Source organism: Boleophthalmus pectinirostris, unplaced genomic scaffold, assembly GCF_026225935.1.
Source record: "Boleophthalmus pectinirostris isolate CB_2022bp ecotype Guang Dong unplaced genomic scaffold, ASM2622593v1 HiC_scaffold_5, whole genome shotgun sequence".
NCBI lineage: Eukaryota > Metazoa > Chordata > Actinopteri > Gobiiformes > Gobiidae > Boleophthalmus > Boleophthalmus pectinirostris.
The window spans coordinates 18,766,298-18,792,004 of record NW_026571404.1 but is presented as its reverse complement, the minus strand read 5'-3'; the positions used below and the strand labels follow the sequence as shown (position 1 = coordinate 18,792,004).

Below are 25,707 nucleotides of genomic sequence, written 5' to 3'. Positions count from 1 at the left end.
GGTCAAAGGATAACATGGGACAGATACAAACTGTTGTTACGATAGAAGCATTCTTTATTTAATGTAAAATGACACTCCACTATTTTACAAAACTGTGCTAGTAACAGTGTCTTCATGCAGCGTCAACAGTTGGACCTGCCTTATCTCGTGTGCCACATTTTCACCCCCACAATTGCAGCGTGCCTAAATCAGCATGTAAGGGCCACCACAATATCCACAAGTGGTAACGGATATTTCATCTTCACCACACAATATGACACAATCTGAAAATTATTGTTAAACATGCCACAGCGCTCCCCTCTTGTAGTAAATCGAGCCAGCATTTCGGGTGGATGTAAACTGAGTTTTTTGAGAACGGGTTCCAGAGTAGAGAAATCTGAAAACTCTGGGGTCGCGTTTTCATGTGGACGAGCAAACCGCAGCTTTTGGAAAATGATGATGTCACAGTCCCGTTATCACCAGGGTCCTCTGATGAAGCGAAGCCTGCAGCCCTCGAACTAGTCTCCACAGACCGCAAGAGCGTTGCCAAAATGCCTTAAAGGATCACCAAATGTAGTCAGGTCAACAATGACATAAAAAACATTTGTCCTTCCCACTTCAGTCACAGGTAGAAAGGCCGTCCAGATTCAACCAGCAAGAAATGTGTCCATACCAATCTGTAAAATAAAATATAGAATAGAATAAATATAACATATTCAAGTAACCACCTCGCAAAACAGACTATGCAATATTTAATGAGCCATGAATAAAAATTTAAAAGTAAATATATAGTAAATATATTATGGTTTATATATCGTTATTTGTTTATTCCTATTAAGCAGGGTATTCTGTTGCATGAGCTGTATGTTTATGTATACAGGAACCATTCAAATAAATAACTTGAAGGGTAATTTGAAAAAATTTAGCCCCTTAGAAAAAAATTATTTTTAAATGCAAGACCCACAAGAACAAACACAAACAACACAAACAACAAAAACTAAACACCTAAATGCCATTAATCACGAAAATAGAATGAGATCAAGGCAAAAAATTACAACTATTTAGCACACATAAAAAATTCAATTAGTCAATTACGAAATTATTGGTGAGGTTACATTTCAGTTCTACATTTAACCATTTCATGACCTACCTGCAAATCTGATGAGATGGTTATTGGCTTGAGCCTTCATCTTTCCACTGTAACCTTTAGGAGCTGGGGATGCATGGTCAACCAGCAGCAAGACACTCACCCTAAAGAAAATACAGAGAAAAAGAAAGTATCATTACTCTTTTTGACTAAAAGTTAATAGCATGTTAAGACATTGCATTGGGTAAGACATCATACTTGAAGATATTTAATTTTTACAGAATACTACTAACCTTTTGATTTAAATAATTTTAATAACTTTCCACTTGGTACAATATCCTACCTCAACACAACACACAAAAGTGTGTACAGCGAATGAATGCGCGCCTCAAAATGTGAAAAACACGGTGAAAACTCGGAAAAGCTAAGCTAACGAATGCTAACCTGCCCTTCACTTCAGTATAGATCGAGAGTCCGTGTCGGGGCAATTAGATTTTCGTTTGAGTCGGTACCGGGTGCAGGCAGACATAAGGCCGTGTGAGGGCGTTTGAATCGGGGCTGCGTGAGATCGTGGACCAACTGTTTGCGGTCTCCTCGAAACGGAGCTGAGGCAGAGCGGGACTCACCTGGTTTAGGCGTATGTGGGTGTCGGGTTAGACCTGGTCAAATGCGGGTTCCACTCCAGGCTACGGAGCGTGTACAGCCTGAAGAAACACCGTGAATCCCGGCAGCTCCCCTCAGAGAGTCAGCTGCAGTGTAGCCGCTGAGAGCGCTCTCCAGTCCCGCTAAAGGCAGTGCGCCGCTGCGCCGTAACCCGGTCCGGAAAGTGAAGAGCCGGACACTTGTCACGGGGCTTTGAGGGCTGCTCTACGACAAAATACGGCAAAAGCAAATAGATTTTTTTTGTGTTCAAGTAGCAGAATCATTAAACATATTTTGATTTAACTTTAATTTCATTTGAGGAGAGAGGCGCTCTAAAACCATGCAAAAACCATGTAAAACCATGTAAAACCCGGACAACAGGTGACAACAATGAAATAAACGCAGGAGACATTATTTTACCACCAACATTTTTGTATTAACCCCTTGAAGTAGCTCATAAATAGCTCAAAACTGTCCTAAATCATCGTGTTACATACACTGAGTGTAGGGCAGGTGTCACAAGCATTACAATGACCTAATGCGTTATGACCTAATACATTTACTTGAGTCACTATTTACAAATATTGTACTTTCTTCCCATTATGAAAATACCAGACATGAGTACTGTTTCATTTTTCATTCTCGCAACGGCATTAACTTTAAATGACAAATCAGATGTTTCGTCCAGTTACGTTTAACTTAAGTGACTTGTTGAGTAGTTTCCCGAATAGTTTTACTCTTAGCTACTTAACACATTTTTTGGACTTCTACTTTTTACTTAGACTTGAGAAATATTTTTTGAAGTAATGTTACTCTTAATTTAGTACAATTTGTGGCGATTTTACCTAATTTTCACGGACATCAGTGACAGCAACATTGACTGTCACAGCGAAGTTAGTTAGCTTACTACTACTCAATACTACTACTAGTAATAGACCAAATATATTTAGTATTTTTATGAATTAAATTAACTGCAGAGTGTCCTAAAAAGGTAAAGTAATCTGACACGGGGCACGTGAGAGCTCAGGTGGTTGGACTTGAGGCTCGTTGAGTTCAGTTCTGCTGAAAAAAACACGCTATTAGCTGTTAGCTTTACGCTATTAGCTCTTAGCTTAGTTTAGCTTCAGACGGTGAAATGTGCTTGTCTCTCAGACTGTAGCTCTTCCCCTGGAAACCTTATAAAAGCCCAACACTGATGTAGTGTACTATTCAAAATAGACAATTTCTGAGTGATTGACGTTTACACTGTGAATCACCAACTACTCATTTTATATCAACACTGTGAACCAACAACTACTTATTTACTCTACAGCACTGTCAATAGTTGAAATAACTCTTGATCACATTGAAACATATCTGGATTTTCTTCACTTTACTCACAACAACACTAAGAGTCAAATACATGATGTGTGTTAATTTGATACTAACAGAATTGTGACTCAAATGCAGCATTAGTGTCTCTCCAGTGAAAAGTTGGTAAGTAGAAAGAATTTGGAAGTGCGACCGGGGGCACAGATTTCATATTGCAATGTGCAAATATAAGCCGCTTTTTTTTTTAGAAATAAGGTCAGACAGGACTGAAAATATAACGGTCCCCTTTTGTAAAATCCATGGTTAAAATTGAAGTACATATTGACATGAAAACCGCCTGTGATACCTTAACCCTTTGACAATGTGCCATTAGTTACTGTAATGATCCAATTGATTTTGCATTATTATACTGGTGGGTTTGAGACAGCTTCAAGTACCATGTCAAGATGCCTTTATCACTATCTAAAAGCACTTCTATTATAGCAGCAGGCTCCCCAAATGTATCTAACTATTTAATATTTCCTTTTGCAGTAGACCATATGGTGTGGCCACTGCAACAAACTGACTTAATTGCTGCATAAAATAACTGTTGATAAAACCATGATTGTTATAATCATGGTTTTGCTGTCCCATTGTTCAATGTGATTATGTGCAACCAGCAATCATCCTTTCCTCTCCAAATTTGAAATTACATTTTCGCTGAAGCAAGAAAGATTGTTTCTGTTTCATGCAGACGGTTCAAGTGCACTGAGGAGTAATATCTGGTTAAAATCTGATAAAATTTTTAGGCCAAAGTCAAAGTATCGGACAGGGAGTCATATTTGTATGTAAAAATAACTTAACTGTAACTTTTAAATGACTTACAAAAGGTTTAAACCAAATAATTTCTTTGAAATGAGTCTATGTCTATATAGGCTACTGTTTAGAATTTGTAACAATGGTTCATAAACAAGGGGCATCTTTAACTTATAAGTCTATAGCCTGCACATTTATGCCACTTATGGCCTCATTAATTTCCATAAAAAAATTTTTTTTCTATTGCTGCTGTTGTAGGCTAACTATCTCAATCTTATTGAGGCTACAACAAAGCAAGTATTGTAGACTACCATGACTACCAGTTATTCACCTAACCATTGTCATACTCTGTTAATCCACCATATCAGAATGGCTGTGCAAGAGAATAAAATAGGCCTGTGGTGCAAATGACTAGGCTACACCATGGGCTCTTTTGTGGTGAAGGGTCTGTTACTTTGCCATCCTTTTGGCATTAAATCTCCAAATCTCACTCAAAAATTGGTTGATGATGGCACCACTAAGTTAGAGGTCATCTATGAAGAATGTATTTTCAATATTTTATTTAGCAACACAGCATCTTTAGCCTAATTGATAAGCATAGATACAATAGTTAAACATTGTGTGGAGGATTCCAAGCAAGCAAATGGCTGATCTTCCTCCATAGACTTTTTTATACAGTCTGTGTCTTACACTAGAGAATTTATTTGCACCTTTAACGAAGGCTACAAAGTTCATTTAGACCCCTGTTTTAATCAGTTGTAGCCTATAGCCTAATGGACTAAAAACATGTACATTATCATTGGGCTATGTGGCACAGAGGAATGCAGAGAGTTGTGTGGTCATGTCTGGTGTCCTGTGAACCAGTCAGGACGCACAGGGGGCGGAGTGAGAGCTGTGACCCCACCCGCAGATGCACCGAGCAACACGGAACTGTTTACAGCCCATCTGCCCTGCGTACACCGCGGATCCACTCTGTACGACCGGGACAGCACTATATCGGACTAACAAGGGTTTCGAAAGTCTTTTACGTAAGTAATGGTGTTTAATGTGTGACACGAGGGTTTAAAATGAAACTGTGCGTCGCAGAGATTGAACAGCAGCGTCCATCCAGCGCAAGTCACGTCTGGTGTGAAGCGCTAGCTTGAGTTAGCATTAGCTGTCATCTACAAATAAACTGAATGCGTATGAATTAAAGAAAAAAAATGAGCATGTCATTATTAACAGAAAAAACGGAAATCAAGCGTATATTTTGTCACTGAAGAACGCATGCTTTGCGAATTGTTATAAAAGAAAGATTACTCGGGCTGTACCTGGAAATGGTATTGACTTGGCCAGTAACAATCTGCACACTAGTTTGGGCTTTGGGTCCTCTGCCAAAAGTTAACTAGTTTAAACAGAATACGTACTTCAGACAATGACAATGAAGTGGAAGATACTAGACTTTATCTGCAGGGCATGTAATAATCATGTAGAGTTAATTCAGTGATAGGAAAAGACTGTAAATTTTTACCAATTTCCCATAGTTAGTGTTCATGTCCACTGCAATGATGACTGGTGACATCACATGCAAAATGTGTATTTTTGTCATTTATTTGCATGCACAATATACATTCTCCAATCGTCAATAATATTTTCTTCAGAATGTAACCAGCTTCATTAAATTACAGTTTCAGAATGATAAAGCAAAGTTAATGTGACATTAAGAGTCAGAAAATGTACTTTACCTTACCCTTTACCTTACCTTTACCTTTACAACTAATTAGCCCTAGAAACTATACCTAATATGAGTTGGAAATGTTCCAGGTGAACAAAATTACTTCAGAAGAATGTTATTTGTCTTCATTATTTTATTCCCCAAAATGCTCCATAATGGTGTAAGCATTACCAGGTGTTAGCTCAAAACTCACTAAAATTATCCATGCAACTGCAAAACCCAAATTGGACTAAGTGCACCTTCTGCTTTCATTTCACAGAACTACTCTTTACAGTAAAGGACAAATAATCTCTTACTCAACATATCACTCCCAAACATCACTGAATTGGAAAACCCAACAGTGTGAGCACAATTTTATTCTGGGCTCATCTGCAGTGTTATTGGGCAGTGTTTCTGTATCCAGCTTTGATCATTCTGTTTTTTATTCATTGAGGTAACTGAATATTCCTGACCTTGTAAAGGCCATAATTTTATCCTTTTTAATCTGAATAATGAATTCTGAATATCAGTTAAGAATAATTAATTTTAATTACCTTTATGCTTTTCCAAATTTAGTTTTTGGCTGTAGAAATGTGAATGTGTGTTCTAATGTGTCACATTATTGATGTGTTGATGCCAGTTGTTTCATTACAGCTATTTTAGTTTGTTAGCATTAGCATAACAATAACTTTCTCTTTGAATAAAATGAGCCACAAATTCATTTCTACAAAATGAAACACAAGATTAGTTCATTATGAATGAGAAAAATTAAATTTAATCTTTCAGACTGTAAAATTTAAATATGAAATTTCAGTTCACAGTGCACATTATAAACACATCCTGAAAACACGAAGATATACAAAAACTCCTCCAACTCCAAGCTGTATAAACTTGAATTCTTATTGGATTTAAGCATATTAGGTGATGTATGTCTAATGAGGGAGGGTGTGGCCTAAAGAGATCAACACTGTATATCAAGATGTGCAGAATTATTTGGCAGCTTCTTTACCTCAGGCAAAATGGGCCAAAAACCAAATATAACTGACTCTGAAAGGTCAAAAATGATTAAAAAGTCTTTCAGAGGGATGCACCACTCTTATAACTGCAAAGATATTGGAACGTGATCACAGAGCTATCAAACGTTTTGTTGTAAATAGTCAACAGTGTAGCAAGAAACATGTTGAGAAAAAAATGCAAATTAACTTTAAGAGATTTGAAAAGAATCAAACATGAAACTACCAGGAACCCATTATCCTCCAGCGCTGTCATATTTCAGACCTGCAACCTACCTGGAGTATCCAAAAGTGCAAGGTGGTCAGTGCTCAGAGACATGACCAAGGTGAGGAAGACTGAAACCCAACCATCACTGGACAAGAAACGTCAAAACTGGGCCAAGAAATCCTGTGAAGACAGATTTTTCAAAGGTTTTATGGACTGATGAGATGAGTGTCACTCTTGACGAATCAGGATGGGTTTGTGGCTAGATCAGTAATGGGCACAGAACTCCACTTTGACTCAGATGCTAGCAAGGTGGAGGTGGGGTACTGATATGGGCTGGTATTATTAAAGATGAGCTTTTTGGGTTGAAGATGAACTCAAAATGAACTCCAAAACCTACTGCCAGTTTTTAGAAGACACTTTCTTCCAGCATTGTTACAAGGAAAAGTCCACATCTTTCAAGAGGACCATGATTTTTACACCAGGAAATGCTCCATCGCAAGAATTGAAGTACTCCACTGCGTGACCACCCAGTAAAGGCCTTAAAGATGAAAAAATAATGTTATGTCCTCTTTCTCACCTGACATAAACCCTATTGAGAACTTGTGGGCCCTTCATAAATGGGAGATTTATGGTGAAGGAAAACAGTCCACCTTTCTGAACAGTGTCTGGGAGGCTGTGGTTGCTGCTGCACAAAAAGTTGATCGCCAACAGACTCTATAATCGGAACGCCTAAGGCCAATATTGAGAAGAAGGGCGACTATATTGGTCACTAATTTTTTTTTTTATGTCAGAAATGTTTATTTGTAAATTTTGAGTTGTTTACAATTCTGACAAATGAAAATAAACAAGTGTTAAGTCATTTAGTTGCTTAATAATTCTGCACATGAATAGTTGCCCAATAATTGTGCGCACTTAGATTTTCTAATAAGAAAACCAAAACTTCACTTTTACTTTCTTAAATATTCAGGTTTGCGGTTTATTAACATTTTGGATCGACCCAGAGCACTATAGTTATAGTCTGTTTTAAAATTAATCCTCCTAAATACAACTTGCCTAATAATTCTGCACACAAGCATAATTATGTGTCTTATGATGACTGTTGTGGCTTGGCAAAGAAAAAAATCTGTCATCAGCAGGGACAGACAACAAAGTTATTTATCTATCTATCAATCTATCAGTCTATTAATCTAATCTAATTATTAACATTTGAGATAAAATTGAAAGTGAAAATTGTAATTGGTTGTAGAGGTCTAACCTGCACATGTTTTACACATAATCCAACTCCATGAAGAAAGAATTGCTGTTTGCAGAGGAAAAAATAACAGATAACTGCAGCCTTTGCGATTTTCTAATTGTGATCATGCAGATATAACATACCTTTTATACAAATAAATCAGTATTTTGACATTTTGTTCTTATTTTATGTTTTTAAATGATACTTTCACTAACAACCGCACACATGCACGCATACACAAATTAGTATTAATATTCTGATAGTTGTACATTTGCAGTCTTATTTCAGTGTACAGTCCCTGACAAAAGTCTTGTCGCTTATCCATTTTGTAGAAACAAAAGCTTATCACCTGACTTTAAATTAATCGATTGGTTTTAGAAATGTCTCATATGAAAGCTAAAACCCTCCCAAATTATGCTCAATAAACTAAAATAAATTTGCTTCACTGAAGAAAGATTGATCATTTAATGAACACAGAAAGGTCAGATTTTGGCAAGACAAAAGTCTTGTCGCCTTGTCATATGATGCACCCAATCCTAGATTACAGCCTCACCTGTGATCAGTTACTGATCTATCAATTAGTGGGTGTGTATAAAAAGAACCCCAGCACACCAGACCTTCACATCAACTGCAACTTGACCTCTGACAACATGCCTAAGATCCATCCTGAGACCAAAGCATTAATTATCAAGAGGCTGAAGACCAGATCCACTGCTGCGGTGGCTGACACCTTCAATGTGTCTCAGCGTCAAGTACAAAGAATAACAAAAAGATCTAAAATGACTGGAGATGTTTTTGACAAGCCCAGGTCCGGCAGACCCTGCAAGACAACTGCTCGGGAGGACCGTTTGTTGATTCAAAAATCCACGGCCAGCCCCTTTTCCACTGCAGCAGAGCTCCACCAGGCCTGGTCACCTCAAGTCCCTGTGTCAACCAGAACAGTTTGTAGAATTCTGTCTCGAAATGGCCTCCATGGTCGAATCAGTGCACAGAAACCAGCACTAAACAAAAGGCAATTAAAAAACCGTGTGGCATTTGCCAAGGCCCACAGCCTGCTAAAAGGATGGACACTGGAAAAGTGGCAGAAGGTGGATTTCTCAGATGAATCCTTGGTTGAATTACATCACAGCCACCACAAATATTGCAGGAGACCTACTGGAGCCCGCATGGATCCAAGATTCATCCAGAAAACAGTTAAGTTTGGTGGCGAAAAAATCATGGTCTGGGGTTACATCCAGTATGGGGGTGTGTGAGACATTTGCAGGGTGGAAGGCAATATCAATAGCCTAAAATATCAAGAAGTATTAGCTACCTCTTACATTCCCAACCATAAAAGGGGTCACATTTTGCAGCAGGATGGTGCTCCATCGCATACTTCTATCTCTACATCAAAGTTTCTCAAGGCGAAGAAGATCAAGGTGCTCCAGGACTGGCTGGCCCAGTCACCAGACATGAACATCATTGAGCATGTCTGGGGTAGAATGAAAGAGGAAGCATGGAAGGCAAAACCAAAGAATCTTGATGAACTCTGGGAGGCATGTAAGACTGCTTTCTTTGCTATTCCTGATGACTTCATCAACAAATTGTATGAATCATTGTTGAACCGCATGGATGCAGTCCTTCAAGCTCATGGAAGTCATACAAGATATTAAATGTGGATCTCACAGCACCACTACTTAATTCACTGGCGTTATGCAACATATTTTTGTATTTGAAGTAAATTATTTGTTCAATTTTCTGTAGGCGACAAAACTTTTGTCTTGCCAAAATCTGACCTTTCTGTGTTCATTAAATGATCAATCTTTCTTCAGTGAAGCAAATTTATTTTAGTTTATTGAGCATAATTTGGGAGGGTTTTAGCTTTCATATGAGACATTTCTAAAACCAATCGATTAATTTAAAGTCAGGTTATAAGCTTTTGTTTCTACAAAATGGATAAGCGACAAGACTTTTGTCAGGGACTGTAGTAATTTATGTTGGTTACAAATTCTTTCTTTCTTTTTGTTGTGCTTCATGAATCATGGTCGTATATCTTTCCTCTTTTTGTTGTAGGATGTACCGCTTGCGGGCGTTGTCAGCGGCGTCGTTTGGCCTGGCACAGCTGTCCCGGCGTTATCACAGCGGGGCAGGCCGGGGGGTGGGGAGGCGCAAGCTAATGCTGGCGGCTCTGGCAGGAGTCACTGGAGCCTCTGTCAGTGCAGGACTTATGTGGAAAAGGTATTTGAGTTTCAGTAATATTGTTCTATGACAAAGAAAACACTGTGTATACCTAACTTCATAGAGTTAGATCGATTTGTGCACATAAGCTGTCATATGTATTGAAAAATATGTTTGTATATATTGTATCTCACTGTTGTGCTTTTGGCTGTTTTTGTATGTTTATACTGAATAATTTACCACAAGCTTACTGCCTTTTACGTGTCTCACATCAACAAACTTTTTTCCTCACTGCATCTCCAAATCAAATCTTTGGTCCTCTGGCAGCTTTGACCCAGCATCCTTCTTCCAAATACTGTATAATAAAATATCACAGTGTAATATGGGGATGCAGTAATTCAGTTGATAGAGTGCTCATCCACTATTTCAAAGATTGGTGGGTCGAATCCCGCTCCCGACATAAAGGTTGTTGATAGAGCAGTCATATCCCGTGGCCCACAGGCTGGCCGTACAATTCCGGCTCCCACAGGTGAATACCTCCATTGTGTTCCTGGTCTTGTGTTGCGTGTCCTTTGTTGCTAAGGTGGCAGATATATGGCTAAGCGAAAGTGTGAAAGGGCGTTGCCATAAGCGGTCTTTGGGGAGAGAGGGTCAGACCAGTGGGACCACAAGTGATGGATGAGACCACGGAGACGAGACTGATCCGATGATGTGCTTCAGCCTTCACCTCATCTCTTTTCCTATTAAAGTGAATTACCCAGCCCACCTTGAATGCACCCAGCTAGTTATTATCATTATGCCAGTTTACAATTTAGACTGCAATTCTGGCACTTCTCCATATTGCACAACCATAAGCAGTGTCTGTATTCATTTGATACTGTTTTAAGCTTTACTGTACAATACAATCCATTAAACACCAAATACTGTGTAGATATTCTGACTATATACATACAGTATCTTTACATTTAATGAAAAAAAAACAACCAAATATTTCATTAAAGGCCAGTTCATAAAGGATGTGTGGGTGGTAAGCCTAGTGCCAAGTTCCTGTCATTTTTGTATGTAGAAGCTTGCCTGTGAGCTAAACTGGACGGCACTGCAATTGCAACTATCCCAAACATTTTCACAAAGGTGATAAAAGAATATGAGTGCAAACATCTTCTCTCAGTTTTTCAGAACAGACTTTTACAATCAGTGACATGGCAGCCTGCAACCCTCCACAGCGACAAAACCTTTTCAAAAGCCAATTATTTGGAGCAGAACTGGATTTACAGGGCTGGGCAATTAAAACATTTCAATCAAAGTGAGATCAGATCATTTCTACCTGTTACTGATCAGCTTGGGTCTTGTAATTGAGAGCAGCCAACACTCTTATTTATACATGTTCAAGAAAAAAAAGAAAATCATAGTGCAAATTTTGATTGATCGATATCACGAAAAAAAGGTTTTCATAATTTTTTTATACATAATCTGATTTGATGTTCATAGATTAAAAAAAAAAAAAAAAGCACAACTTGTGATCGATCAATATCAAGAAAATGTTTTGATCATTTTGCCATATCGCCCAACCCTTGTATACATTTCTAGTTACCTTACTTGTGGAATATCTGACCCTGATGTTGATTTTTGCTTATGTTAACACCAGGGCTTATGCAGATGCTGGGCCCTCAGTCCAACACACAGAGCCACAGAGGAAAGAGGAAGCCGACTTTGTGAATGAAGCACAGTCTGTGGCAGAGTCAGATCAGTCTGTGGAGGCCAGCTCTGGAGATGAGGAGTCAAAGGAGGAGGGCGAAGGAGGGAGAAAGAAAAAACAGCGCTCAGGATTTCGTGACCGCAAGGTAATCAATATATGTACATCCCAGCAGTCACACATTTTCCTGATCAATTCACCTTGATTTTGAAAGCCATTTTCATCAATGTCATATGCAAACAACTAATCTCTGTTTCCCGTTATTAGAGGAAACGATGTTGGTCCTGAATAGTTAAATTTTTGTCCGCATAGTCTTAAAACAACTTAAGGAATAGTACTAAAAAATTACACTTTTTGCTTGTTATTTACAAATGTGTAAATATATAGAAGTAACTTTATATTGTCCTTAATTAGTCCTTTTTAATTAGTAGAGGAATATTAACTCCAAATGTTGCACTCAATCAAATATCTGACCATGAACACTTCTGTTGACATACAAAAGATGCCTTTTCTGCTGTAATTGGAGAACTTGTGTGAGCTTGTGTGTTTGATGTGTAGCTTTTCATATTACTACTGGAAAAACAAAGATAATGACAGCAAAAATAGATTTGATTAAATAATGCTGAAACTCAGTATTTTTGTTTGCTGGCTGTGGAGATAGTAAGAGGCCACTGAAGAGACACTAAGCAGCTTATACATGGTAAAACAAACAAAAGATACAATTGCCTTGTACAGTCCTTTTTGTGTATTCTGTGCATGATGAGATATTTAAAGGGAGGTCTTTGGCTTCCATGCAACTAATATAGAGTCCAATGAAAGTGGGGATGTATTTAAAATTCAGATCTTTTCCTTTTATGTAGTTAATGATGTAGTGTCCTGAATGCCAAACAATGGCCTTTGATGTGAAAAATATTTATACATCTTTGGTATATTTCAGCTTCTTGGGTTTGTAGACTCTGTACTAGTTAACCAAACATCTAAAATGGTTCTTAATTAAGGTTTTCGAACTGTAGTACACTAATTCTCCTGGCTTCTGATGGCTTCTTAAATCCTGGTGCCCAGGAGTTTAGAAGTATGTTTGAAGATAGAAGCGTTTGCGAAAACCTTTTAACACCCATTTAAACGACCCCGACTGTTTCAGAGTGGGTAAGGGCAAGATCAGTTGGTGGTACAAAGCAGAAAATGATTGCCAAAAAGAGCTGACAGTATAGGCACCTAGACTTTTCATCACTTTTCAAGACTTTTGCCTTTCCACAAAACTGTCTTGTAACCTCTCATCCGTGCACTGTTATCCGCCTCAACTGGGGACAAGCTCTAGGATGCTCCCCAACTCCAGTAAAAGGCCAATTCCACCAACTCTGAACTCTGAAGCACAAAGTATTTCTTATACTTACTTACAAAGAAAAAAAACAACAACAACAAAACACAATCTTACTCTAGCCCAGGGTTGAAAACTACATCAAGTGTCAATGCTAAAAATACATCAGTTGAACAAAATTTGACCTCCTGAATAGAGATAGATTTATCTTGATATGTATGAACTAATATAAGACCACATGTTAATATTATTGAAGCTACTATTCCGTGTTTGTGTAACTTTTTATTATCACTGTGGTATCAAGTCAGTGTCATGCCTCAGCCTTATATTGAAATAAAAAAAATTGTAGTATTGTGACAACACTAGTCTAGCCTCCTAAATGTTGCTATGTTATACCATGTTATTTTTAATCAAATCTTGACAGTTGAGTTCAGTTTAAGTCTATCCTGAGTGGATGTTTTTGTAGCATTGAAAAATGTTGGAAAACATGTGCCCATACTCTGAGCGGGCTTGCAACACCCAAACCTCTTATTTGTCTCAGAGGAGGGCCTACACCTGTTTGTCTCTTTTGGGTTTCAAACAGATATATTACAAAGTATGCAAACTATATCTCTCTTCATGGAGAGAACTGTATAATATGTAATATTTTCATGGATCTCACGGGCCTGCCTCAGAAAGTTACACAGTGTTTTTTTAAGCTGATATAGCTCACAAAATAAAAATGTCCTGCGTTGGACCTTGTGGGAGCGTGTGTCCACTATCCCTCACTGTCGCCCTGAGTCACACAGTCACCTCTGGAGCAGAAGGGCTGAGCTCAGCCGCAAACAGACACAGATCTGTCATCTCCTTGGCTTCGCTTCATCTATTCACATCTTTGTGCTGCACATAGCGAATATGACAGTCAAGGTAAACTGTGACAAGGCTAATGCTAAAACTGTGCTGACCAGTGAATCGTATCTGTGTAATTGCAGAGTTGACTATATTGTCAATTCTATTATTGTTTTTTTCTCTCAATAACATATCTCAAATTAAAGTTTGCAATCCATCAAAAAACATGTATATCGGTTGGTTTGAATGGTATCATGTATAAACTTGTTTGTAAGGTTGGAACATTACATGCTGTTAATGTTGTATCTGCCCCTATCAAATAAACTATAAATGCATACATAAGATGAGGAGAAGAGGTAGAGTTTCACTGGGTCATAAAAAAGTAAAAAAAAAAAATAGCAGAACAGGTGCTCTACAAGGGTTAAATTTAAATCTCAACAGAATGTAGCCCTTACTGGTAAATGTAAATTTTACAATGTAAATTTGACATTTTCCAGTAAGTGCTACATTCTTTTGAGAAATATATACACAAATTAGTTTATTTGGAAAATATTTTTTTCGACACTACTGATCTTGTAATTGATATACTATGCCACTCAAATCTCACATAAAAAATTTTACCAGATTTGAATGCAGTTCTCTCCTCAACATGATTTTCTCTCTTCGTTGTTCTCAAAGTGACACTTCAATAGACTTTATCTTGTTAACCTGTCAGCCACATTCATCCCTAAAACACTAGAGGACCTAGGTGAGTCACAAGGCTAACACACATTTATTTAACACCGACAGCTTGCATTTCTCACTTATTCGAGTTTCTTTTTCACCTTTGCTGTGTTAAAAAGCGAATGTGATCTCATTTGTGTGACCATTTTTTTTTTTGTAAAATTGCCATATTATGATTCAACAAATAAACTGTAAACCTCTTAAATGTTCAAAGACACCTTTTCTAACCCACTCCTCCCACTGGGCAGCCTTGGCAATGCTCCTTGGCATTGAGTGACTGACAGGTAGATTTAACCAAGAAACAAATTACCTTATTTATACTGTATGAAGATACAATACACAAATCATGCTGAAATGAAAACTGTGATCTTAGAAAAATGTGAAAGTATTTTTTTGCATATTACCCACCCTACTTTTCACCCCCAAGTTCCGCCAATATTGCCCTTCCGATATTTGGCTTGCTGCTGTGGCCAATAACTGATATTCACTTTATCTTAAATTGAATTAAAGATCACAACTTTTTTGTTAAAGTCTAAAAAGTCAAATTCTAAAACCCGTCTGATATCGGCTTATACTGATATTTAAATATTGCCCATTCCTAGATTTAGTTCCTATTGCAACCTGCAGAAGTAAACAATTTTCTTTAGTGACATTGCATAAAGGACAAGGATAATTTGCACTGTTTGACTGGTGAGATCAATTGGCCGTGTTGCCTTGCAGGTGATGGAGTACGAGAACAGAATAAGGGCGTACTCGACACCAGACAAGATTTTCCGGTACTTTGCCACTCTGAAGGTCATCAGCGAACACGGAGATGCCGAGGTCTACATGACGCCACAGGACTTCATCCGCTCCATCACGCCCAATGAGAAGCAGCCCGAGAGTGAGTAGTTTGGTCTCAACCCTATTAACTGCTCTTGGTATAAAACCAATTATACCACCATTTGGCAGGACCAGGTGAACTGAATATAAGGCTGTGCAATTAATCCAATTTTTTTTAGATGAAGATTCACCCATTACTAATCATCTTTTGGTCTTTTTAACTGAGAGGTCCACAGCCAGCCCTCCATCAGTGAAAGCATTTTTTTTTTAGATTCATTTTTTGTGTTTAAACGGCAGTGATTAAAAGTCAAAATCAAATTGAAAATTGTGTTTGATCAATACGAGATTAACACCGACCTCAGTTTGTAAGATTGATTCCTGACTCGCAACAACCTGTTGAATGTGTCTCCTCATTCTTAACACCACAGCTTTGTCATGTCCATAGTCTGCAAGCCAAAACATCAGGTGAAAAATATCTCCTTAAAAGTATGTGTATTTTTGAAGCAGGATAATGGGCATGTTTTGGGTATTTAAGAATTTGGTTAGATAAGGAAAAATTGTGATGCTAGATGCATCATCTTCAAAACTGCAGTTCTTGTTGTGCAGTGGTCAGTATCTGTCTAAAAGAACAAGTGATCAGAAAACCAGTAGCCCACATGGTGAGTGGAGGCTGGTCTCTATGATCTAACCCAACAGACAAGCTGCTGCTGTATTTATTAGGAAAAGTTGCAGATCTGAGTTCACTGAGTTTGAATGCTGAGTGAGATGTTATGAGTCTGAGATCATAACAAAAACTACCACCAGCACAAGACAGATGGTGTGCTATATCTTATCCCTGCCTGGCTGTCATAGTTGTCTCAATTGTAAGCTTTTTGCTGTCAATATATTGATTAATTCATTTACAGCTGTCTTCTGCTCCAATAACAATCTGTATTTTCTTAAGTGTGATAATTTCAATTCATTTGACTGGGCCTTCAAGTGACATTTTACCATTTACCCAGGCGTCTTCTTAATTTTTCCTGTTATGCAAGGGGTGGAGCGATGTTGATAAAAACAAATGTCTCCTTTTTTGTAATAATAATGATAATCAGATAATAGTTTCACAGTCCATTACAAATATGCCTGTAAATATCTTGGTTAGGGTTCAAATCTTGCACAAAAGACTAATCTTTTTTTTTTTATTATAGGCAATGTCTGAGATACAGGGAGAGAGATACAGGGAGAGAGATACAGGGAGAGAGATACAGGGAGAGAGATACAGGGAGAGAGATACAGGGAGAGAGATACAGGAGAGAGAGAGAGATACAGGGAGAGAGATACAGGGAGAGAGATACAGGGAGAGAGATACAGGAGAGAGAGAGAGAGAGAGAGAGAGAGAGAGAGTCGGAGAGATGGAGAAGGGAGAGTGCTGCTGAGCCCAGGAAATCACAACACAGCAGTTGGTGTATCAATTAACACGTCCAAACTGGAGCAGATCTTAAGCATTGCATGCAGCAGCTCTGTGAGATATGTGATCCCTGCACGACAGGAGGACTGGGATGGCAGAGGGCTTAGACTGGCATAGTGTGTGTCAGCTGTGACTGGTTTAACAATAAACCACATTTATTTAAAGAAGATCTGGCATTTTGTTGTTGATCTAAGCCCTGACTTTTGTGTCTTAACAGTATTGAGCTGCGTTCACATTTGTCTTCGTTTAGTTTGATCACTGCAACCGCTCTAGTCTGGGGGGTTTGGTCATGATCTTGTCCAGGTTTAGGTCTGTTGGTCCCAGTCAGTTTAGTCATAATTTTCATGTGTGTACAATTGTGAATGATTAATAAAATAACTCTAGACAGTGTATTGTGGAGTTTTGAGGGACTTTTAGTGGCTATCAGCAGCAGTGTCACTTTTCGTGTTCGTCACCACTTCTCTTATTTAATGTTCCCACATGCAGACTGTTTGGCTTTTCCACCTTAGTGGTTTGTACCTTAAGTCAATTTCAGTTCTATTAACGGCTTCAGAAAGCTTTTCCATTTGGGAAAGCACAGAACACCCCCCATAGTTTACATTGAGCACGTTTTTTAATCCTCTCCTTTATTCACACCTAGGCTCTGAAATGGCACAATGATCAGTGACTGAAATTTCTTGTTGGTCTTGATAGCTTAGTAGCAAGTGAAATCCAACAAAATTACAAACTGGTTAATTATAAGTAATAAAACAACATGTATTAGCAAACGATTAGATCAAAATGACAAGTTTTGATGAAAGAGATTAATTTCCTGATACAAAAAGCATGCAATGTAATAATGCAACAAATTAAAGCTGTTTCAAGAACCAACAGTAATCAGCAACGGTCTTATCTAGTCACTTCATGCACTAATGTTACTTTTTGTATAAATTATGGAGATATTTGCTTGTAATTGTTTATCATAATAAATGGCAAACTGGAAATGAGTTGCTAATAGCCATTATCAGTCTTTAGTGCTCATAATTTGATTAGCTACAATCCAGTGATAATTTATAATAAAAGCTCCTCGGTCCACTTGGTCTTCTTTGTCACACTGTTTCATCTTGTTTTTCAGACCTTGGCTTGGATCAATTCATTGTAAAGCGCTATGATGGCAAGGTAAGAAATAAATAACTTCAACTTCTGAATTAAATTAGTGTCCGGTCAGAGAGGTCAGACTGAATAGAGGCAGCACAGATAATGAATTGAATTGTCCATTGAATTGTTAACACAGGTTCATAAAATTAACAAACAAATGCTCAGTTTACTAAAGATAATTAACTTTTCCCTAATGACATCATTGCACATTTCTCTAGGCAACTATTTTACGGTGTTGATCTTTATAGAGGTTATTCCCACAGCACCAAATGGGCAAAAGTAATTGAGGTGAAAATGATCAATATACCATAAACTGTATCTGCAATAACAAACAAAAAATAAAACCAAAGCAAACAAGGTTCAATGATAGATTTACGTCATCTAAAAATAGACAATCATTAATGTCTACAGAGAGCTAATACATTGGAAAGATGCTAGAATTGGGTGTTGATGAGTTTTACATGCGCAGTTTTATATTTTAGTTTTAGCCTTTACTCATAATATTGTCCATTTTAATAATTTCATCACGTGAAAACCCCAAGCTGCGATGACTCAGTTCATTATCCATTATATTGGTCCATTTCTTGATATTGATTAGTGACCACAGCATCTGATGATCCCAGGAAGTATAAACCAAACTCATTTATTCACTTAATTATCAGTGTGTTGATTATAGTTTCCACCCTCATTACGCCACCACCAGCCTGTAGGCACCACAGCTAATGATGACCAATATAGCCAGTCGTCTAATTTAAGCAGCATTTAAAAGTCTGTCGAACCTTGTAAGAAACCTTTGGCCTTCTAACTTTGCAATTTGCATTAAGTGTTGCCCATCTATACTGCTGTGTACTCTCAGCATATACAGTAGAATTTCCTACATTTAGCCCTAAAACGTATTCAACTTTTAACTTTAATCATGAAACATAAACATTTACCTGTAGGAATTTCTGCTTTTTCCATGTACATTATATTAGTAGTAGTAGACTTGCATTTTACAACCCTTGACTTAATTTAAATTTAAAGCAAAATATTTTATCATTATATGTTACTTTAACCTATCAATGTGACAGAACACAATTTAAAGGTGCACTGTGTAACTTTTTTGGTTGGAGGTCCGTCACCTGTTTGTTTCTGTGGACATGTAATTGCTCTGCCTGGAATGAAAAAAAAAAACAGGCATTCTGACTGTGAGCGAGGTCGCCTCTCCATAGATCTGACCTGTAACTTGGTCCGGTTTGGCCTCCATGAAGATAGAAAGGTTTAATATCATACTGTAGAACAATCCAGAAAAAGCAATAACATCTCCACAGAGAAAAGCATCTGGCAGACCCTCCACCAGAAAACTTGCACAATGCAACTTTAACAGTTAATAGTTTAAGTCAGGTGAAAAGTGTGAAGAGATACGTATAATTTTTTATAATGCAGGATTAAACACAGTAATCCACATGTTGTAATGACCTCTATCAGCTCAATATAAACATGAATAAACTGATCTAGTGCTGCTTGCTTTGACACATCATGAGATAACCAAACCCCATTAGTACGAAGAATAGTGTTATAGAGTCCATCATTTGATTATGTAAATTCTATCCGCAGGCGCCATGTTCCTCTATTTGCCTGTTAAATCTGGTTGCATCAGTTTGATATGCTGTATTTAGCTTTGGTTGTCCCTTGAGATTTTGTGGCTATAGTCAGGGCAGCCTCCTCTCCCTCTCAGCTCATTTTTTTGCCTAGAGACACGTGCTTTCTGCTCATTGGCTTAATGGGCACCTCTAGATAGTTGGAACAAGAAAAAAGCCCTCCGTGTCCCCTGCCAAGAAACCATGAAATCCAGTTCACTCGAAGCTGCAGTGAGTTAGCCCTCCTGAGGCCGGCACAGCGCACAGAGTAATATACTGCAATATAAAGTAGCACGTGTAAATCATTTTGAGTTGATGGACGCTGTGCAGTGGGGTGTCAGTAGTAAACTAAAGCTTAGGTCAATAGCGGAATATTAAGCCTTGTTTGTAACATGAGATGAGCAGATCACCTCCCTCTACCATGTTTTTAAATAGCTCATCTACGTAAGCTATTTGTCACCTGGCGTCGTGTTTGGCCGCATTATAACCATGTATGTGTCCAAAAGCTCAAACAACAGGCCTCTCCACGCACGCCCACACCTGCTGACACTCATTTGTACTAACCTTGGGGTATTATATATACAGTACATACAATACATGCTGGTATAATGACTATGTTGACTATACATATATATGGTTTAGTATAGTTAGATAATTGATAACTAAAGTATTACTTGAAATCTGTGAACATGGAATAGAAAGCTTCATATTTTTTTTCAATATCAAATTATTCGTAGTTTTAAAAGGAAAATACAATTTGGTAATCCTTCTAGATTAATACTAATTATAAACAGGCACTTAAACACCCATCCTTATTTTGCTATAGCGGCTTTACCCTATTAACTGCTCATGTCCTGTGTTAATGAAATGTGATATGATCCAGATTGTGTACATTTGTTATTAAATTCACATGTTATCATGTTTGTTTTCACTACCCTGGTCTAATATGCTTTCAGATGCCGTGATAACTTCTGTATGTCAATGTGATTACATGTGTGGCCATATTTAATTGTACCCAATCACAAGTAATCCCCCGCCATGTTCTCTTTCTCCCTGTTTCTCGTGAATAACCGTCATGGCCATCTCCCTCCACTTTTCCCTGTGTCCTCCCCAACCATTCCCACAAAATCCCTCTCTGCAGGACTTCTGGCAGGTATGGGGTGTATGCTGAGCAGCATGAATGCACCTGTATGAAATTAAACCGCACCTTGTACTCACTGTGCCCTCAACTTTACTACCTCTAATTTTATTTAAGTGACTTTAGTTTCTCATTCCTCTTTTTATCCTTTCAGTCCTTCATACTAATGTGAGGGGTCTATTCACTGCAGTTAGTCCAGGGGAACAGCCAAGTAAGACTGTTTTACACCTCAGCTTCAATATTTGAACATTTGTGGGCTGTGAGAGCAATACTACAATCTTTTTGCATAACATTTTATTTTCATAGTTGGAAAAAAAAAAAAAAATAAAATAAAATATGTATGTATATGTATATATATATATATATATATATATATATATATATATATATATATATATATATATATATATATATATATATATATATATATATATATATATATATATATATATATATATATATATATAGCAATTTTAATCAAATTATGCAGTGTATGTTGCTTTTTGGCTAGTGTTTAGCCTTAGTAAATTTATGCGAGCCAAGACTAAAATAAATTGGGATTCCTCTGGCATTTAATCGTCTGTTAAAGTGTTATGCGCCACCTGCAGACAACACAGCACATTGCTTTACAAAATACAAATTGTGCTTCTATTGTCTTTTTAGTTGTGTGCTTTTACTAAGCTGCTCGCGATTGTTATATTAGATCTTTAGCAGAACCCTTTTCTGTAAAAAAAAAAAAGTTTCAGATGCATAGTTTGAGGTCTGAAGTGTTTTTTTGTGAACACACTTTAACCTATAGGCCTTATCTATTAGTGATTAGTCCAACTGTATCAAAGGGCAGGTTGCTGCTGGTTAAGTGTGTGTGTACTTAAGGGGGGGCTGCATATGTACACACCCTGCTTTGTGTGTCTAAAATATGCAAACTCATTCTGCGGATACTGGACACGCTGTGCCCTTTGAATATGGGCCTGGACATACGCAGATGCTTGCTCTGCCTTTGCTGCTAAATTATTAACAGTGAATACAGGTATTATTAAATGATACTGCAGCACTGCTACATAATTTACAGGCTAAGTTGGTACCTTAAAGTGAACTTCACTTGCATATAAGCCCTGCAAAGCTGAGTTTTATGTTTGTTTTATTCAAACTTTATTGGGTATCCCCAAACCGCAGTGCTGTTCCCCTGTTCTCTCCCCTTTTTACTTTACAAAACTCTTATCATCTTTTCATGCAAGGAAAGTCAGCTCAAGCTTTCCACGCGCCTTGGCTCCTCTGCTGTATACTCCCAGCATGCACTGCTCTATGCCTGTATCTAACTGAGACTGATCTGGTGGGGCACCCCTCTCTGTGCATGGTGGCATTCAGGGTGGTTTGGTTTGATAGTGGGGCTCTTGTTAGCTAAAGTGGAGGCTGTGTTGTGCTTGAGAGCCACTCCATCCTCTGGGTTGTTGAGACGTCAGTGCTGCATGATCTCTGTAGAGCATGGTTTAGCACAACGTGAGGCAGGGCTCGCTCTGTACATGTACTTCCTGTTTACTGTTGCCGAGTGCATAGCATCACAGGATCAGCTCTGGCAGACGGAGTGAGGAGCCACTTCACACTAACTGTTGTCATGTTCACTCTTTCAATTTCACAGGAAACTTTCACAGCTGCTGTATGGACTGGCACTTCTATACTTCAGCATACTGTCTATGCTGTAGCATACTACTAGCAATACACCTATAGGTTGTGTTCCCGTGATGCCACAACATTGTACAGACTAATGGATTGAAAAGGGGTAGCCTGTGTAAACATTCACATGTTTTGACTTTATAGTTAATCGCACTGTCGTCATGGCACCAAAACAAAGCCAAATGTTTAGTGTACCTATTGTCAACAAAAATCATTATAGTAACTATAACTATTGTAACTATAGTAACATTATTGTAAATATAGTCCCTTAAGGCTTATCCTAAAAAAATCATGTTATGTTTGGGACATTGCTCTCAATGTGATTTATATCAAAACGTGAACACAACTTTCCTACTTATTCTCTTTGGACCCCTCCATGTTCTTAAACTAACTTTAACAACAGGTTTTCTCTCGTCTGTCAATTCTAAAAGGTTGGTATGTCTCTGCACTCAGTCAGCTGGTTCAGTGCCCCTCCCATTTTTACGGGGCAGCTGCTGGTCCTTTCTGACCAACTCTTGTTTATTGAGTGTTCCACATCAGGAGTCATTATTCTGAATGTGTTCCCTGAATAATTAGCTGTTATTAACAGTACACCTGCTCCATAGTTACCCACGGGACTAGAGCTGGGAAGCAAAGCCAGCGCATTAGTTTTCCTCCTCCTACGCACATGCCTACACACCCAGAAGGTGGCAGGAAATGTTTACTATTGACCTTGGTAATTGTAGTGGTGGTTAGGATTGTTTGGTATGCACAACGAAGGGCAGATTTAGTTGTAAAATAGATTTGCTTTTGTAGTAGTAATTGTAGTAGAAAATAAGAAATTGTCAAGGACAGATATTTTATCACTGCCAACATACATGTATAATGAATGAAGTGCTATTTTGAGTTGCAAGCTGAAAAGAGAATTTAGGTCTGTATTAGAAGTCTTCAGTTTTGCATTTGTACCAAGGCTTTTGGATCTTTTGTGCAATTTTGTGTTGTATACACTGATATAGTCCTTTATCCAGAGCGAGTTAATTAAAATCTATAACTGTTAATTAAGTCATGTCTTAATAGTCTTGTATGGTTGCAGGCTCATATTAAGCAAGTCAGCTTTGTGAGCCCAGCTGTAGCCCATAGTCAAAAATGTCTATGGCTGTTCACAAATGTCAACCCTGGACCTGAGCTGACTTTAGCCTGAAGCATGTCATTCAAAATTCTCTGTAGATTTTTTTCTTTCCAATTGTACCTGCCAAAGTGACAGTAACCCTAGAGCTACAGCACATCACAGGGGGCACTGCGGACATGAAGGTACTGATCCATTTTTAATGTGTTTGCGTCGTCACCTCGGTTTTCCAATGACCATGGTTCTTCATACTGTACCAGTGCTATTTTAATCACCCATTATTTTTACTGTGACAGAATTCTGATTCTTGAAAAAAAAGTTTCTCAAAATATTTGGCTTTTAAAAGTACAGTCTTTGATGCAGTAATTCTCATTACACAAATGAGGGCTAAACCAAGTATTCATTTGATCTAGTAATATGCAGTCATAGTAACTTTGTACTCTAGAATACGAATTTAACAGACGCACCACTGCCTCAGTTGCCAGAGACATATTCCTAACACAACATTATTTCACCCTTGTCAAACAATTTATTTGATTAAATATAAATGCATTTTATATCATGAAGGAACAGAAAAGCAGATTTTGCAGCTGGTTGTCATTTATTTATACCCATGCTTGCATTTCTTATTGCTGACAATTGTGATTCTGGCCCAGACACAATCCCATGTTTATGCACATTAAAATACAGCATTTAAAGTTGCATAGATTTTTTCCTCTTATCTTTGTGTCTGAGTTGGGGCTGAGGCTGTGTGCTGCTGCAGTGTTGGATCAGGTCAGATAGAATCAATAACAAAACACTGCAGCCAATATAGCTGCTTATGAACAACAAGGCCAAGTCTGGGCTGCTCTCTTGTGTATGCAGTTTTAGGAGTTGTAGTATTTTTTTATATACATATATAAAGGTTTTGCTTTTGTTTGACACAGTAGGCCATAGCCATAGAAATGCAGGAGAGTCAAGAGACACAGTGATAGATCTATTCCTTTGAAGTACAAAACTAGAGGAACGAGAGAACGCAAGGTACTTTTCTCTCAGTACTAAAGATAAACAGCTCAAATATAAGTTCACAATAAAAAAATAAATATATAAACTTGAGGGGTAAATTCTCTTTCCACTGACCCAAGAAACATTTTCACTTTTCCATTGCAACAAGGACCTAAACCGAACCCTGTGTAATTTTAATCCGTGTATTTTGGTCCACTTCTACATTTAGATATTCTCAAATCAAATGTGTTAAATGAGCTTAGAGACCCTCAGCGCCTTTACCATGTCCAAGCCATTAGCATTAGCTTGACTTTTTACCCTCATTTGTTGAACTTAGCCTTGTTCAAATTTGGCTGTTGCTCCTCCAAGCGTACCCTACAGCCCAGCAACGTAGTAGATAACCCCTGACTGAAGTTTTAACACCGTCTGTCTATTTTTGTGGCAGCTCGCTGTTTCTGCCTCAGCTCACAGCCCTGCCTAGTTTTGTCATATGAAGAAAAGGCCATTGCTGTAGTGCTGTAGTGTAGCTGACACATGCAAATCTGGACGAACATATGAACAAGCCCAAGGCACAGATTTAATAAGACATGTTCATATTATGTTCATGGTCAACTGCAAAGATGACACAGTTAATGAGACACGCACATTAGCAGGAAGGACCCAATGCTAATTACAACAGTGACAATTTTATTTAATTAAGCTCAGAAATGTTAGATGCAGCTGTGTAGTGAATAGATGACTGTGAAAGCAAGTTTTTAATGAGTTTAGTTGAAATGAAAAGAATAAATGTCTTTGATTTAGTACCCAGAGGTAAAGTCAAGTCATCTTTATTGTAGAGCACAATTCGTACACAGAGTAATTCAAAGTGCTTTGCCAAACAACAAGGATGCAGCCACATCACAATATGAAATATAAACATGAATAATCATCACAGTTTATTTTACAAAGAGTGCAACTAAAACCCTTGTCAAATGCACAACTACCGGAAAAAATGAAGCATAGATTTGAACATTTGTCAGAGTAGAGACTGTTCCATATGTTGAAATATGTTATGAAAAAATACTCTCTAATAATAATGCAAGCTATTGGTAGCTGTCAGCATC

General features: G+C 37.9%; 1 protein-coding gene and 1 long non-coding RNA gene across 3 annotated transcripts in view; one reads left to right on the top strand and one right to left on the bottom strand.

Moving 5' to 3' along the window:
- Positions 1-112: 112 nt before the first annotated feature.
- On the bottom strand, positions 113-1,845 carry LOC129411487 (uncharacterized). 2 transcript variants are annotated; one of them, XR_008633314.1, is made up of 3 exons: positions 1,693-1,845; positions 1,130-1,230; positions 113-656 (listed from the first exon to the last, which is right to left on the bottom strand). It is a non-coding gene; the product is annotated as an uncharacterized LOC129411487 (long non-coding RNA). The 2 variants fall into 2 exon arrangements; XR_008633315.1 differs by lacking the exon at positions 1,693-1,845 and adding an exon at positions 1,410-1,575.
- A 2,868-nt stretch (positions 1,846-4,713) lies between these two features.
- micu1 (mitochondrial calcium uptake 1) overlaps positions 4,714-25,707 on the top strand; it is a 36,874-nt gene continuing 15,880 nt past the window's right edge. The window contains exons 1-5 of the mRNA XM_055162378.1: positions 4,714-4,842; positions 10,015-10,179; positions 11,765-11,960; positions 15,402-15,564; positions 18,065-18,108. Of these exons, the coding sequence (XP_055018353.1) occupies positions 10,016-10,179; positions 11,765-11,960; positions 15,402-15,564; positions 18,065-18,108 (567 nt within the window). The 5' untranslated portion in view covers positions 4,714-4,842; position 10,015. The remainder of the gene's footprint in view (positions 4,843-10,014; positions 10,180-11,764; positions 11,961-15,401; positions 15,565-18,064; positions 18,109-25,707) is intronic.